The sequence below is a fragment of the Strongylocentrotus purpuratus genome, unplaced genomic scaffold (assembly GCF_000002235.5).
Source record: "Strongylocentrotus purpuratus isolate Spur 01 unplaced genomic scaffold, Spur_5.0 spur5_scaffold_1, whole genome shotgun sequence".
NCBI lineage: Eukaryota > Metazoa > Echinodermata > Echinoidea > Camarodonta > Strongylocentrotidae > Strongylocentrotus > Strongylocentrotus purpuratus.
Genome location: NW_022145594.1, coordinates 29622303 through 29635474, shown reverse-complemented (window position 1 = coordinate 29635474; position 13172 = coordinate 29622303). Strand labels below are relative to the sequence as shown.

The 13172-nt window shown below is 38.0% G+C and overlaps 1 protein-coding gene across 1 annotated transcript; it reads right to left on the bottom strand.

The window, feature by feature from the left end:
- Positions 1-1984: 1984 nt before the first annotated feature.
- On the bottom strand, positions 1985-12542 carry LOC105440666. Its single transcript, XM_030978675.1, has 5 exons — positions 12387-12542; positions 11616-11902; positions 8513-10268; positions 5594-5752; positions 1985-2041 (listed from the first exon to the last, which is right to left on the bottom strand). Exons 3-5 carry the CDS (start codon positions 10109-10111, stop codon positions 1985-1987), a joined length of 1815 nt encoding a protein of 604 aa, XP_030834535.1. The 5' UTR covers positions 10112-10268; positions 11616-11902; positions 12387-12542.
- Between the last annotated feature and the right edge of the window lie 630 nt (positions 12543-13172).

Here is a 13172-nt window from a genome sequence, read left to right as displayed (position 1 = left end):
GGTACTAGATTCTTTTAAATTAACCTAAAAATTACAAACTACCAATACGATACAGGACTATATCCGTTTATAAGTTTGCTTCAAAATCTTGAAATTTGTTTAAAAACCCTCTAAAGTGTTGGGAACCCTAAAATATTCCATGCCGAAGAGGATGTCATTTAACACTTAATTCTGCACAGTCAGGTCGTGACTGTTATGCGTGCTTCCACACGCATGTTTGCAAATGAGCTCTCTTAACATTTTCTACAAACGCTTCAGTAGTTTGAGGTAGTGAGGCAAGGTTTGGGGGTATCTGGAGCTCCTAGTCTTCGGACCCTTGATAGCCACACGTTGATACGAGCCTCTGACATTCAGTTGATTGTTGACTGTCCATAACATGAAGCAAAGCATTGATTAGGTTGAGTGATGACATATGACCATGCTGCATCAACATTGCCAACTGAGTCCTAAGGGAGTCGAATCTTCTGCTTCATCACTTCAGCATTGTACCCTATCCAATGCCAAAGTATGCCCCAAGAGTGTCGCATCCCGTCAACGCATGTCCTGCCAACATCGATGGAATGATATCTCCTAACTTGTCTACATTGGCAGGAACATCAGTAACAGTTCGATTTGTGAAGGGGCGTCTCCATGGTCATTGGCGTTTTATAAGTCCGTCATGTAGATAATGATGCAAAAGTAGTACGTAGACGTCTGTGTCATCCACTAAGACCCTAACATACATCTTCTCATTAGCATCAATTCAAATCGCTTGCTGTACTTTGATGTTGCCTGCTTCATCATAACTATGTTGTGGACAGACCTTTCCTTGGCATGACATCACTGTCTGGAATCACTTGAACAGGAACCTCATCTTGACGGTAAAGGCCTGCTCGTGCTTTTGTCTATTTCTGAGCACCCAATCATCCTGCAGACTCGCGCATGTAATTATGATGTCGATCAACTGTCGTTTGTTGTCATGAAAAGATAGTGAGGTTAGCAACACTAGAGACACGTTTCAACAACTTCTCTCCCTGGTCAAATTTCTGTTGGTGGACGAACGATCACCAACCTAAGATAAGCCGACAATACAACACTCTCTGGCGTATTGATGGGGAAGGGTTAGGGGGGGGGGGGACAGTTGACCCCCAAACAGAATTCAAACTGTTTTGTCTACATATTCGATACCAGTAATTTACAAATGTTGCTGAAATGACATGATTTTCCTGGGTTTTTTCTCACTTTTTAGTAAATTATTATTTGTTAAGCGTATGTTGGAAAATGACAAATCCTAAATTCACAGTCAAGCAAAAAATATGCTTATTTAAAAGCCTACATGTCAGGGTCCGCAGAACAGCGGGGCTCAGGGGACTCAAGCCCCCCTCACTTTTTGTATAAAGTATGTTAAAGAGAACTAGAAAGAAAGAAAGTGACCCGAGGTGAAATGAGGTATCAAAATATGTTCATCTTACAGTTAATAAATACCTGAAACTCTTAAGCTTCCGGGGGCTGTGCCCCTTGAACACCATGCCAATTTGCGCTCCTCTCTTCCTGATCATAAATACTTCACCCCCCCCCCCCCACCCCCGCTTTAAAAAAAGATCCGCGGGGCCTGCATGTAACATGTATGAGTGGTGGTGATGCAGATTGTTTTTCAGCCCCTCTAAGTGTTTTTGCTCAGTATGCCACTGACAACACTTATAACAAGAACATCAGAAGAACTACTAGAACTCCTTAAAAAAGAGTGAAGGGTGCAAGTGAATAATTTGGACCCTACCTCAATGTGAAAAAGACCAAGATCATGATTGGTGGAAATTAACTACATGCAACAGAGCATGGTGGTTTATGAAGAAGAAGTTGATCAAGTGGACAAGTTTATATAATGTTCCTGGGTCAATGATTGTCAAGGAGGGTGGAAGCTCGGCAAATATCTGCCTTTGAAATGTGGTGTTAGATCGAAGCTACTTGGGATATCATGAAGAGATTACAACACCAATGGACACAATTAATGTCCATCATCGGAGATCAATCGCCACTTGCGACCAGGATTGACAAGTACAAGCTACAAATAGTTTGGTCAAGTTAGCAGAAGATCATGAGACAACCTTGACAAATTATCATTCAAGGTACCTTTGAAGGAACACGTAACAAAGGAAGACTCAAGCTCAGATGGACTGACGACCTTAGGGAAATCACTAGCCACCCTCTAAATACTAAAGACACTCTACCAGATTGCAGGAGACAGATGCCGATCAAAAGGTCTCATCAAACGGGTCACAAGGATGAGCCATGATCTATATGACAACGACGACGAACAGTAAGATATTTCTTGGAGGGCAGCAGTGACGCGGGACTCAGTTGGAAGACTCTCGACCCGTTATGACCTCTAGATACTGTCGGATCTGTCAAACACCAAGCAAACATCATCAGATTTTCATCCACAGCAGAGCACAACCATCAATAACTGTACATGGTTGTTCCAGTGTCTCATGCCTGGCTGACGTCTCAACTTTTGTCAAATTCTATAAGTCCGTCTTTGACATGGGAGTGCTCGTTTCCAGAATCATCAAAAAGTGCTGTTGGGACTGGTGAAAGCTCTTATGACAAAATGTCCTTGACATTGACCTCTCTTGAACTTGTCTGCAGTCATATCACTCTGGAGTAGATTAACTTTTCATAGACTTTCGTACCCCCAACATTGACTTCTTCATGGCTGCCACGGTTTGAACTTTCTTGGAAATTGTGTCATAGAATCCACCAGGTAATTTCTTTTGAAAATCATGCATCTGTCTAGTATAGATGTCAACTGCTTTATCCACATTTACTGACGTTGGAGCAATGCTGGTCTAAATAAAGCCTATCAATTGAATAATGATGTGTGCCGTAAAACCACTTCTCACCGATTTGATGAAAAATGAATTCTTTCATAGTCATTTTTTTTTCTTGACATATGTAGGGTAGGTTTAGGGAATTGGAGACCACCAAGCTTGAACCCATCACTGTCTGTCCGTGTTGGCTCCAATATTGGTATAGCGACATATGTGGTCTTCAACAACACTACTGCATATATCCAATTCATTTCGAAGACTACTATGCGTTCTCTCAACGAGAAAATTGGCAAAATTGACCAAGATAAGCAATTTTGATCGTAAAATGTTGTTCTGATATAAAAACACAATTTTCACTGAATGCTGTGGTGTATGCAGATATTTAGGGGTGGCTCCTAAAAATCAGTTTTAAAACGAAGTTTATGAAATGTGCCAACCATGAATGGTGTCTGATCAGAAATGTGTGTAGGTAATGGGGGACACCAGGTCCAAGATGGGGGCCTACTTCTCCCCAGTTGTCCATTTCATGTTGAAAGGCACTATCATGAAACATATTTGGTTGTACGTGACACCATTCTAATTTGAATGCATTTAATTTTAAGAAGTTGTTTCTATGCTGGGAGTTTGATCGATGTAAAAGTCATATTGCCAGAACATTATTCTGAAAGTATTTTAACATAATTGAGAGCACCTTTATTACTGTAAACAAAAAACTACAGAAATATTTTGTGCCACATTGTTTTAAAACCGTTTCAACATTACAGTAAGTTCATTGTCTGCATGTATCTCTTTCAAAAAGTGTTTGAACTATAACAATCCCATTTTCATTCAAATTGTATTTAAAATGCCTTGATTTGTAACTGTCCCTTATTACCTACACATGTAGGTAATGAGAGGCCTTTGGCGATGACGTCATTAATCATTGTTATCTTATTAATCAGTTACATCATGACCACAATTTCGTTACCAAATACAGAGAAAAAATACTAAAGTGAATACAATGTCTGTATGTGTAACATTGTTCATGTTTATGTAAATTATGCAAATGTGCTTAAGGGTCTTCCATTCCCCACACCTACCCTATCTAAATTTGTACCAAACACGATGAAAGATTAATGCAGCACAACTGCAATTGTTGCCCCAAAAAACATTTAATATGTTTTCAACGTGACATAGATTTAAGAAATTGGCATTTGGCTGGCACACATATTTTATTCAAATTAATATGTTTATAGAGGGCGCTATTTCAAAATATGCAAATAAGCTGGTCATCTTTGGCCATGCAACATCACGAAACATTTTTTTAGTGATGGTCCAAGAGAGATACAGACATTTGGCTGCCAAAAATTGTAGAAAAAATCCTTATTATATATTTATTATTCATTTTTAAAGGAAAATCATGTACTTTGGCGGCCATTTTGTATGACGTCATATATCTTAAATTGCTCAAGGCTGACAGAGTGTCAGCAATCGGATTCTTGAAATAGAAGGTCTAGGCAATCAAAATCCATTGAAAAAAAAACTATAGACCCTAAAACAAGGTTAGGCCAATAATCTGGATTTGGCTGCCGGACTAAGAAGTTTAGTGTTCCAAATTTAGTTCTGCCAGATAAGGCAAACCAAATCAAAATCAGTCAAGAAATGAGGGAAAAGAAGCAATTTTTGTTATTTTTTGAATAAATTTGCATAAATTACCATAATTAATTAATGGAGAACAATTTCAAAATTCTGTGTAGAAGTTTAGTGTACCAAAGTTAGCTCTACGATATTATGCAAACCAAATCGAAATCGGTCGAGAAATGAAGGAGAAGTCTTTTTTGTGATTTCGAATAAATTTGCATAAATTAGCATAGATAATGAATTTCACGATTCTGTGTAGGAATTTTAAAATCCCCCTCCTAGCCCTATCATATGAAACAATCAGAATCAAAATCGGTTGAAAAAAAACGAAGAAGAAGCATTTTGACAATCTTGAGGTTGATGCCACAACAAAGTCTAAGTTTGTTGACCTTAAATGACCTTTGACCTTAACTTAGTGACCTGAAATTCTACTCACATGATTGGGGAGACTTGATAACCCTATAGTCCAAGTTTCATTGACTAAGAACTTATACTTTCAAAATTATATCAAAAATTCAAAAACTTAACCTTAGGTTAAGTTTTCCATGATGATGCTACAACATAGTCCAAGTCTGTTGACCTGAAATGACCTTTGACCTTGACTTTGTGATCTGAAATTCTACTCACGTGATTGGGGATACTTGATTACCCTATACAAAGTAGTCAAAGTTTCATTGACTAAGAACTTATACTTTATAAATTATATCAAAAACTCAAAAACTTAACCTTAGGTTAAGTTTTTGATGTTGACGCCGCCGCCGCCGTCACCGGAAAAGCGGCGCCTATGTCTCGCTTTTTGCTACGCAGGCGAGACAAAAATGAAGTGTAAATATGAAAATATAATTCTTAAAATATATCTATAATGAAATACACAAGAAAGAATAACCCCTCCATTGCGTCTTCATCTTTACTCACGATCCTTATTCTCTCTTTAATCTAACTTGTCAATTTGAGAAAACAGCTCATACTCCTCATTTCTTCTTTATATTTATTTGCCACAAAAGAGGACACCATCAATTCCAGAGCCAACATAACTTCATTTTCTGACTGTAATAACAGCGATTTATCACGATTTTCAAGCGATTGATGTTCTGCGTCTTGACAAAGTGCCCACCCCCCCCCCCTCCCCATAGGCTAGACTACGGCATTACAATATTTTCACTCACCTTGGACTTATTTCCTTTTTTAGCAAGCTCTGCATAGAAATCACTGTGCAAGGAGGCAACGTCTAGTGAAACATCCTTTAGAGAGGGCACAGAGCATATAATCTCTGCCACATCATGTGATATAATTGGTCCAAATTGTCCATGTACCCCATGATCGATCTTAAATCAAAAGCCAAAACAAAAAACAAAACAAACAAAAAATGAGAAAATCAGAGTCCATAGCTACACTTTAAAGGGCTGCTCTAACCAAACTTACATAGCCTTTCAAAACATGAATACACCTCTACTTATTAATATTTTAGCCTCTGACTTTTCAGAAAATCTCTAAATTGACAAAAAAATGACAATAACCATCCATTTTTCACAGTTCTCACTTTTGTTAGGATACGCCCAACGAAAAAAGGTAATATGGTCACGTGGCTTGATGACACATTTGACGTCACTGCAGGCATGTCCAATTTGATAATTTCATAATTAGGAATGATTAAATTGACAGAAATGTATTGGGATTATCAAGTGCATATTATTTTTCGGATAAATGTCTTTTTTTTTCTTAATTAATATCATAGTTTGCTTTTTAAAGACATTTTAAAGCCTAAATCACCCTCCATTTCACCGGAGAGGCATCTGCAGTGACGTCAAATGCGTCATCACTGAAACTGGGCTTATTTTCTGCGCGTTCTGAGTCGTCATTTTTAAAGCTAGATTCCAGAATTATTGATGATTTCTGAGAAAAATCTTTGTCATGTTCGGAATCTCCGTCAAAAAATATTCTACATGTCTTTTTTTTCATTTTTTAGCCTGTTTTGGTTAGAGTGGCCCTTTAAGACTACCTCAATTTTTTGTATGCTTCTGTCACTCGGCCTGCATCAAGATTTTCTTAATGAATGATTTAAATTACAGAATGTGTAATTTTTACAGTGGTACATATCATCAGAGTAGTGCTATGAAGCCTATGATCCCAATTTTTTTTTGGCAAAGGAAGGTCTGGTATAACATTTTGTCTGTATTTAATGCAGCATAGTTAAGAAAGGCTATTTTCAAAGGGCCCTAAATTATTCCCTTCATCAAAAGGGTTACTCTGAAGTCTGAGCATCAAATTATCAAGAGGACTGGGTGCAGCAAAACTAAAGTGTAGAATGCACCTTCAAGAAGATGGCGTTTTTTCTGACCAGAAAAGGGTTGGTAGTCTAATAAAACGCATTCAAATAGTTGATATTTATCATATACCCATAACATTGATGGGTATATAAAATGATACTGCCCAGTTCCCAAGTATTATCACAATGCCTGAGCTGGAGACGAGGGCAATATATTTTACTACCTCCCCCCACCCTCAGTCAATAATCATCATTAGTGTATTTATCCACTGTAACTCTTATCTCTTATCCTACTATAATGAATACAGCCTATAGTGCCACAGGGCTAATCCCCAATGTGCCAAGCCTCAAATCCCCTGCGCCAAGTTAATTTTGAGATAATCGGATTAACGCGATGGTACTATAGCGCGTGCGAAACACTAGGCACAGTGCAATGGGCATGAACAATAACTGCTATTAGGAATGCAAGCATGCATGCACAAAGCAGATATTAAAGCGGTAGCTCGTTCGCATGAATGAAGCAACCAATCTATAGCGTGCTAGCGTGTACAAAGCACTATAACGTTAGTGTGCAAGCAGCCTTATGGCAGGATATGACTTAAAATATCACTAGTGTCAAATATTGTACAAAAGACATCTCCTTGAAGACATGTACAAATTGGTAGTTAATGTTTCCTTCTCTTCACTTTCTTTCTCTCTTTCTTCTTCTTCTTCTTCCAGTATAGTACAGACCGCTGTTGGCGTATTATCGTACCCTGTGCTTGTCAAGTGCCGAGTGTACAGTGCAAGTAAAAAGGCTCTACAAGAAATCTATGTGCAGCTAAAAACAGTCTGAAGCTCAACGGAGCTTAATGTGTTGCACATTCTGCTTGAAAAGTTCCAAAGAGGTGCAATCGACGACAGCAGATGGTAAGGAGTTCCACAGTCGGATAGTATCTCCTAAATGTTATTCTGATTATGAATTATTTGGTACTTTCTCAATTTGATTTTGTATAGTGCTCTTTATATCCCTGCCACTTTAATTTACAAAAAATAATTATGTCGTTTATTTTATACATATGTTGTTAAAAATTGGAAATAAAATGATTTGATTTGATTATACCACAGGTTATCAGGTATAAGCTCCTGGATGTTAGAGAGTGGAAAATAGGCATATTAAAGACCCATTCTTATTAACTAGATGGATCTTCGACTGTGCACGGTCAAAAATAGTGCCTCCACTATAGAGCGATTTTTCTAACCAAAACAGAAGCAAATTTTTAAAGTTCAAGTTTGATTGTAATCCATTTGCAGGTCTCATGCTTACAAGCTATTTTTCATATACATGTATGACCCTTTGATCTTTGACCTCATGACCCTAAAATCTAATCAGTTCATTGGCTCTGCAAGATAAATGTACATACATGTCCTGAGTTTGATAGTAATCCATTAATCGATTCTTGAGATAACACGATCATGAGAACTGGACGCACAGACAGATGGACAATCCAAAAACATAATGCCTCCGGCTACTTCGTTGCGGGGCATAAAAATGCATGTCTATAGATGCCTGATAGATTGCAATTAAAGGGGAAGTCCACCCTGATATTAAGTTGGTTTTAATAAAAGCAGGAAAATGAGAGAAACAAATTATTGAAAGTTTGAGCAACATCCAATTTAAAATTGGAGAAAATTATGAATTTTAAATGATTTTTAATCATTTTTTGCTCAAACTGTCACTGACCTGTTTTTCTCTTTTTAACCAACTACATAGTAATATCAGAGTGGGCATTCCCTTTAAATAATAATACTTATAATGTATGAAAGATATTAAACTTACCTGTACCACATCTTTAGATAGTCCGGTGAATATATAACCTGCTATGGTGTGTGCTGTCGTGGGTGAGCCTATTTCCAGATACGACATTCCACCCCTCGCCAAGGCTGCAGTATCTAGGTCCTGACTCTCAAAGGATACATTAACCAACAAATCCACATCCGAGCTGTCTTGGATGTCACCCTGTACCATGCATTTCATGACATGGTGTGCAATGGTTTTGTCCCGTGATACAGTGAAGTACAGGAGATGCCTAAACTCTTCCTTCCTAGGCAGCACTACTTGCTCAATCAGCCTGTTGAATTCATTGTGATCTAATTCATACAGGGAAGCAAGATGGACCGCAGCCATGTACTCCTGAAAGAGTTTGTGTGGAAAGAAGAAAGTAGACTGCAGGAACGGACTGCTTTTATCATGTATAGATGACAATTTTTTCTCCTTAGACAACACCCCCACTCTGCAAGCTGTTTCAATGGAGTCTGAGCACTGTTCAAAATCCTCTTCTTTAAAAATAAGAGTTTTTTCTTGTAGCCCAATGAATGCAACTTTGGCAATTGGTTCCATGAACTTATCAATTCGACAGCGAAAGGCTTGGAAATCTTGGCTGTCTAAATCTGTGATCTCTTTCTGAGCATAATGCACCTTCAAGAATTCGAACATTTCATCAAATATTTGAGAAAAGGTTTGAAATGACTTAAATTTTTTCAGTTTTACGTCACTAGCTTTTCTCCACATAAGACAGAGCATAGCTATGTAGATGGGATACGGGGCCATATTCTCAGAGATTATGTCATTGTCCTTGGTTAATTGGATAAGCTGATCTGCTTTGGCCACATCTTCTGGAAAGTACTTGTGAATGTAACCCTCCACACTATTCTTGCTAAAACCTTCCACATGAATGAAAGTGTACAGGTTCCTCAGACTAACATTATCTCTTATCTCTGTGACCTTCCAAGGGCGACTTGTCACCAACACCGGGCAAGTGGCAAGTTCATCTGAACGCAGAATGTCTGTAAGTGCAATGTCACCTCTCTCTGAAGAACTTCCACTTGCCTCTGCACTGGTGACTATTGGCTGCAAAGTGGCACTTGATGACTCTGGATGCGTTAACTTCTGCCGCTTATTCTTGTTCATCTTTGATTCTGATCTTGCCTTGGTTTGATCAGCAGACTTTGGCTGGTGACATTCTGACTTTGAACCAGCTTCCCCTTCCTGTACAACTTTGCCCTTAAACTCATCTAATCCATCAAACGCAATGAATACTTCTTTTGGATTTGAACGGATGTACTCAGTGATCTGGCAGGCTGTTGCTGGGTTGTCCTTGGAGAGATATGACTTGGCAATCTCACCAATCGTGTATTGTTTGGCTTCACGAAAAGGGACAACAAGTACCCACACAAACTTTGGGACAGCAGGATTGTCATTTATCCAGTCCCAGGCAATCTTAGCACAGAATGTTGTCTTTCCAGCCCCAGCCTCTCCCTGAACCATGATCCGCTTGGGGAACTCTCCATTGACTTCAAGTTTAAAGAGATCACTGTACTCAAGTGGTCGTTTGCGTTTTTTCCGATATTCCTCTTCCAGGACAAGGTTTGTGTACATGTCTGTGAATGGTACAATGGAATCAGGGTCGAGAGGATCATCTCTGATCTTACAGAAAGCTGTCCGGTACTTTAATTTGAAAAATCATCTGCACATCTCTTGATCAGGGCAGGAGAAAGTGATTGGGTCTGTGATCCTGGCCTTGTAACAGGTACACCTTTAAAAGTGTGATTATTTCCTCTGAATATCAAAATGTTTTTGTTTAGGATATTCATAACATCTACACATGAATGTAAAAACAACTTAATTTCTGATGTATTTATTGTTGGCAACTTTTCAAGATTCAATGAGAACAGATAATAATTTATTGTCTTTGCAGTTTAATTTCTGCACATCATACATGTATACTATTGTTGATGCATGACATGTCTGTTTGTTTTCTTTTTATTTATCTCAATAGAATTTGTCTTTAGGTATAAAGGTATATACATATGTCTATTTATGTATCGCTAAGTAACATGTCAATATCATTAATTTCCATCGCTTAACAGTATGGACAATAATGATGAACCATATAAAGCTTATATTTTATATCTCAAAGAACAATTCCACTCGAAATAGAAAGAACTGAGAGAAATGTAGATTTCCTTTTGTTTTGTACACAAAAATCATGAATTATCCATTTTGGGGCTGACATACGGTCACTAAAGATAAAACGACTCTGTAACGGTACAATTTTCATAAGCTTGGTGTCAAAAGATGAGCATGACTTGAAAAAAAAGGTCAGAAAGTGGCTGGGCTTCAAATGCCAACAAATTTGAATGATAATCCTTGTACAGCTTCATGTAAAACTAATTTCATCATCTCCCTTCAATACACATCTACCAAGTGAGTGGGTCTGTAACCATGTATTAAATTTACTATGTCCCATTTGCAGGCCCCAAAAATGAAAAGGTTAAATTCCAACGGCATTTGAAAGATAATACTAAATTTAGAACTTCCCTAAAAAAAGGGTGGGGGGCTTGAAAATGTCTATAAGTGGGAAAATAATGAATATTAGTTGTCGAATCGACTTTAATAGGAGCTATAGAGCCAGTAAGTAATAGTCTGATTTTCAGATCATTGTACCGAATGGTCGTACGTTTTATGCTGTGTAAAGATTCAATTAGTTTATTTTTTGGCCATTACAAAAAGGTGGTCTGTCTAGCAAAGCCATCTGAAAAGTTGTTAGAAGGTCCATGAGACCAACGACCCAAAGACTGACAGCCCATGAGACCAACATGTCAGTCTCATGGATGTTCTGACAACTATTTTAAGGGTTAAACAAACCGGCAGTATCAGTCTCATGGGTGTTCTGACAACTATTTTAAGGGTTAAACAGACCAGCAGTATCAGTCTCATGGGCTGTTTGTCTACTGAGATGTCCTGCTAAAAAATAACCCTATTTGTACCAAACAAAAAAGTGTCACAACAGTGTTTGTTGGCTGCCTGCAAGAGCAATACAATATCAATGGCAGTAAAGGCTTTCTTGCGAGCAGCCGACACAATTCTTTTTTATTCTCACCTGTCATGTTTGGGACTAGACTGCCAGTGAGTAGTTCGCCAGAGATGGACCCTAAGTTACTTTTTTTTAATCCCTCTGCAAGAAGAGCCCTGATGTCTGTGCCCGGAGGCTGTTTGTCTCGCCATCTCGTAAACACTGTCATCAATGCATCACTGGTATTTAGCATACGTTGCACAAAGATTTGATCAAGCTCTGCGATGGGGATCTCCAGGTTAACGCCCAACTTATGGTAGTAGGAAGGTGCAATTAACGTGGTAAGCTTTATGAATTCCTCCTCACTGACAATCCTGTAATTATAACAAAAGATTTTTATCTTCATTATGTCTTGTGTTGTAAATTGTAACCCTTAATGTACATTCATTTAAGCAACTACTTCAGATGCTGATGAGCATTCAGGCGAAACAGACTGCACAACTCACTACATCACATGGAAGAATAAACAACTCCAGCCTACAAATATGTACACTAGCTCCTACAGTTGAGCACTGTCAGTACATATGCAGCTTCATGCGCATACATGTACATGTACCTACCCGATTTAATAAAGCTACAAGAACTGATAAGATTTTATTTAAAGGTATATTGAAGCATACAGACACAAGACTTATACCTCATTGAGCAGTGCACTTGAATATATGGAAGAAAAATAGGCTTGCATGTATGTGGTGTTATGCTCTGATGATAAGAAAAGTACTTAATATCCCTACTGCTCATTACTATTGCAATAAAGAACTGGAAATAAGCTTCAAATACATATAGACTGTCACTGACCTGTCTGGTCCAGGGTTGGTTTCAACATCACCAGATCTCATCAGGAGGATCATGAGCAGATAGAGAAGGCAGAATCCATCCATGGTGCAAGATGTCCTTCTCATTCGACAGAAACTCAATCCACTGGAAAGGTACATGAATGATAGCCCCAGCAAGAAATCCTGTAATTTACAAAAAAAAAGGGAGTTCTGCTGTTTACTATGCAAATTGAATTCAAATTGAAATTCAAATTGAAATTCAAATTCATTTTATTCATTTCCATTTTCAATAAAAACAATAAGAAGGTATATACAATGATAAGCATTTGCAATATATAAGAAAATGAAAATAGGGAACTAAAAAATAAGGCCAAATGTCCTTGTAGAGGCATGTCCTCTGTTAATCTAGTTTGTTGTACCGTTAGTGATCGCAAAATTGAATTGAATTGAATTTATTTATTCACCACCATTGAAAACATTGAAACAAAAGATCATAAATATAAACATGACATGAATTAAAATACATGTTCTACAGCGATAGTTATAAGTAAATTTAGTTTCAAGAGTGGAACAATAAATGGCTATTTACAATGAGTAAATTACTCATATTAGTGAGTAGTGACATTCGTGAATGCATGTACATAAAATTCACTTTTTACACTTTTTCCCTCTTATCCATTTATTTGCCTCCTGACTTGACTCTTGCGATTTAATACTGAACTTTATTCAAAGATAAAAGGGACTGAAATGGATTTGAAGATCAAGCTTATATCCAGGAAGGGAGGGGGGGGGGGGGGGGGGGGGGGGG